We start from the raw sequence: 3,657 nt of genomic DNA on the forward strand, positions 1-3,657 counted from the left end.
AATTTTTTTGTTGTATATGAATTTTTTACTAATATTTAATAAAATTTAAGGAAAAAATAAATAAAAGATACACATGTATAAAGTATACGGGTAATAATCTGCATTATGTGCATCACAAGATCAAGTTGAAAATTTAAAATAATTATGTATTTATTTTAGTTTCAACTTAAAATAATTATGTATTTATTTTAGTTATTGCAAAAAGTAGTATTCAAACAATTCCGAAAAATATGATGTAACTCTTTAATAACTGCATTTTTACCTAATTCATCTCATAATTGCCCCAACTAAAAATGTCCAATGATCCAAATTAAAATTAACTTAAAGTCCTAAACCTTTCTTTAATATCTTGTTAAAAAAAACCTTTCATAAATATGAATTTGGCTGATTTAACTTGTAAAATTTAATATTCCAACCCTAGTTCTCACTTTCTCAAAAAAATAGTTGCTTTGGATCTGTACAAATGTGTATAGGCTAGCAACACCATTTTAGTGACACCTAACAGTCAGATGTTTATTTTATTGCAAACTTATTTCTTTTCGACACAACACAAAGCATCTATGCAACTAGATTATAAGCCGAATAAATAGAAAATATAGGCACCTGCATGAATGCGGGAAACCTGTAAAATTTTAAGCATATATAAACTGCAGGTGTTTATAAAGCAAACATGAATGCAAGTTTTGGTATCATTATTTAATTAGATAATTGGAAATTTTATAACATAGAGTAAACTGCAAAATGACACATGAAATGAAATAAAAAGCCAGTTTATATTTATACATGAACTTGGCCAAAAGCATACAGACAATACAATTACAAAACATACCGCCGCATGGGGCAGGTCTTTCATAGGACTATGCATTGCAAATAATTTGCATTGTAATTAATTAATTGTTTTGACTGAACCATAGAACCAGTAACATAAATTCTTATATTTTGAAATATTTGTATCAGTTAAACTTGAGTCTCAACACTACATTTCAACTTAATATTGTCAAAAGAAGTGAATCTAACACCTCATTTTCAATCAATATCAACCAAGAATGGAATTTTACAAGCAATATATATAAGGCCAACCATTTATAAGCTAGTAGTTTATTATATTGAGGTTTGATTAAGAAAGCTAGAAAAAAAGAAAAGGAGCCCGGTCCAATTAAGAAATTAGCTAAAACGGTTTCTTCAAATCAGAGTGCATTTATGTCAGGGAGACTTATCTATGATAATGTCATGGTTTCCTATGAAGTCATGCATTACTTGAAGCGGAAGAGACGAGGAAGGGAGAGTCATATGGCACTTAAGCTTGACATGAGTAAAGCTTATGCCAGAATCAAGTGGGCATATCTGAAAGTTATGTTGACTAAAATGTGATACAATGACTGGTGGGTTCATTTAATTCTTCAATTGTATGTTCAGTGTCATATAATATCACTCATGCTAGGAGAGAAATTGGTCCTATATATCCTAGTCGGGGTATTAGACAGGGGGATCCTTTATCCCCTTATCTTTTTATCTTATGTACTGAAGGTCTATCCGCTTTACTTCAAAGATATGAGCAAAGGAAATGAATTCAAGGTATCAAGGTCTGAAGACAAGCTCTTAACATTTCACACATGCTATTCGCTGATGATATCTACCTGTATTATAAGGCAACTGAGGAGGAGGCTATGCATGTCTTGAGGCTATTACAGAGTTTTGAACGTGGTTCAGGGCATAAGGTGAATTTGTCAAAATCATCTGTATTTTTTAGCACTAATACGAGTTAGAATTACAGAATACAGTTGTATCGGTTGCTTCATATGGAGGAGGCTGGTGAAGGTGGTACTTACTTGGGGCTTCCAAATATGATGAATAGAAGCAAGGTTGCTACGTTGGGTTTTCTAAAAGATAGAGTTAAAAATCGAGTTCTGAGTTGGGATGAAAAACTTTTCTCTCAAGGTGGAAAGGAGGTGATAGTAAAATCTATTATACAATCATTGCCATCTTACGCCATGAGTGTATTCTTATTGCCAATGAAAATAACGAAGGATCTGGAGTGGTTGATTTCGAAGTTCTAGTGGAATTCGAAGAAGAATGACAACAAAAGCATAAATTGGATGTCCTATTCTCGTTTGAGCAGACATAAGTCGAATGGAGGTATGGGTTTTCGTGATTTTTCGAGATTTTAACCTGGCAATGTTAGGTAATCAGGTATGGAGATTTCTTACAAAACCTAATAGTCTGGTGAGTAAAGTATATAAAGCACGTTATTTTCTAAACTAAAATTATTTGGATTCTTCTGCTGGCCACAATCCGAGTTTTGTTTGGCGTAGCATATGGAAAGCAGGGGATGTTGTGAAAGCAGGTGTTCATTGGGTAGTAGGTTCAGGGGAAATGATAAATATATTGGGACAACCATGGTTATTGGATGATCACAATCCGTTTATTACCTCAGACTCACCAGCTTTGGCTAATAACAAGGTATCCTCAATCATGTCGATGGAGCACAGGGGGTGGGATGATGAAATTTTAAAAGAATTGTTTAATGATAGGGACCAAGACTGTATACGAAGTGTGCCGTTGAATGAAGATATGAGGCAATATAGAATCTATTGGAGTAAAGAGAGTTCAGGTGAATATTCCGTTCGTAGTGCTTATCGATTGTTACAAGTTCAAAAAGCTCTTTGGAGACAGGAGGATAATGATAGCTTCTGGAGGAAAATTTGGAAAATAAGGGCTCTGCCGAAGGTTTTGAATTTAGTTTGGAGATCATTGTCTCAGTGTCTTCCAACTATGATGCTTTTGCGTCAAAAACATGTCAGAGTAGAAAGTAGTTGTCCAGTTTGCAGGAGAGAGAATGAAACCATTAGCCACGTGTTTATGAGATGCCCTATAGCTCTACAATGCTGGCAGTTGGTTACTCCAGGGTTCCAATTGAGTGCAGAGGACGAGATTTTTCACTAGTGGGACATAATTTTATGAAGCTTTGATAATGAAAAATGGGCTGAAATTGCAGTAGTTTGTTGGTCCTTATGGAGAGCAAGGAATGAGCTAGTTTGGAACAAGAAATATACTCGTATACATGTTGTGATTGCAAACGCTAAACAGTACTTTGGACAATAGAAATATGCCCAAAGTAATCTATTTTCTGTACGTTTCCCGAAGCTTGTTGACGGAGACGGTGACAGTTCTTGGGTTAAGCCACATGAGTCAATAATCAAGGTCTCGGTGGATGCAACAACTTTTCGAGAATATAGTGGTTCCGGGATGGGAGTGATAGTCATAGACGCAGGGGGTGAGTTAATTATAACAAAGACAGTATGCAGGCACAGAGTTTTATGCCCAGAATTGGCAGAAGCTTTAGCCATTAAAGAGGCTCTCAGTTGGATCAAAAACCAAGGGTGGCAAGGGGTGATTGGGGAATCAGATTTCTTAGTGGCAGTGCAGGCAATTCGAAGCAAAGCTCCTATGGTATCTCCTTTTGGTCGAGTTATAGAGGCATGTCGTGCTATGCTTCGAGATTTAAACACAGTTTCACTATTTTTTATTAAACGATCTGCTAATGTGGCTGCTCATGAGTTAGCTCGAGTGTCATATTCTATCCCAGATCGAGTTTTCGATTGGAGTTTTGTTCCTATTGGAGCGTTTAACGCTTTGAAAGCGGATTTATTAAGTTAA

General features: G+C 35.4%; 1 protein-coding gene across 1 annotated transcript; it reads left to right on the top strand.

Annotated features, from left to right (window-relative positions):
- Window positions 1-2,472: 2,472 nt before the first annotated feature.
- On the top strand, window positions 2,473-3,657 carry LOC141680817 (uncharacterized). Its single transcript, XM_074486932.1, has 2 exons — window positions 2,473-2,820; window positions 3,145-3,657. Exons 1-2 carry the CDS (start codon window positions 2,473-2,475, stop codon window positions 3,655-3,657), a joined length of 861 nt encoding a protein of 286 aa, XP_074343033.1.

This window comes from Apium graveolens, chromosome 8, assembly GCF_009905375.1.
Source record: "Apium graveolens cultivar Ventura chromosome 8, ASM990537v1, whole genome shotgun sequence".
Lineage (NCBI taxonomy): Eukaryota > Viridiplantae > Streptophyta > Magnoliopsida > Apiales > Apiaceae > Apium > Apium graveolens.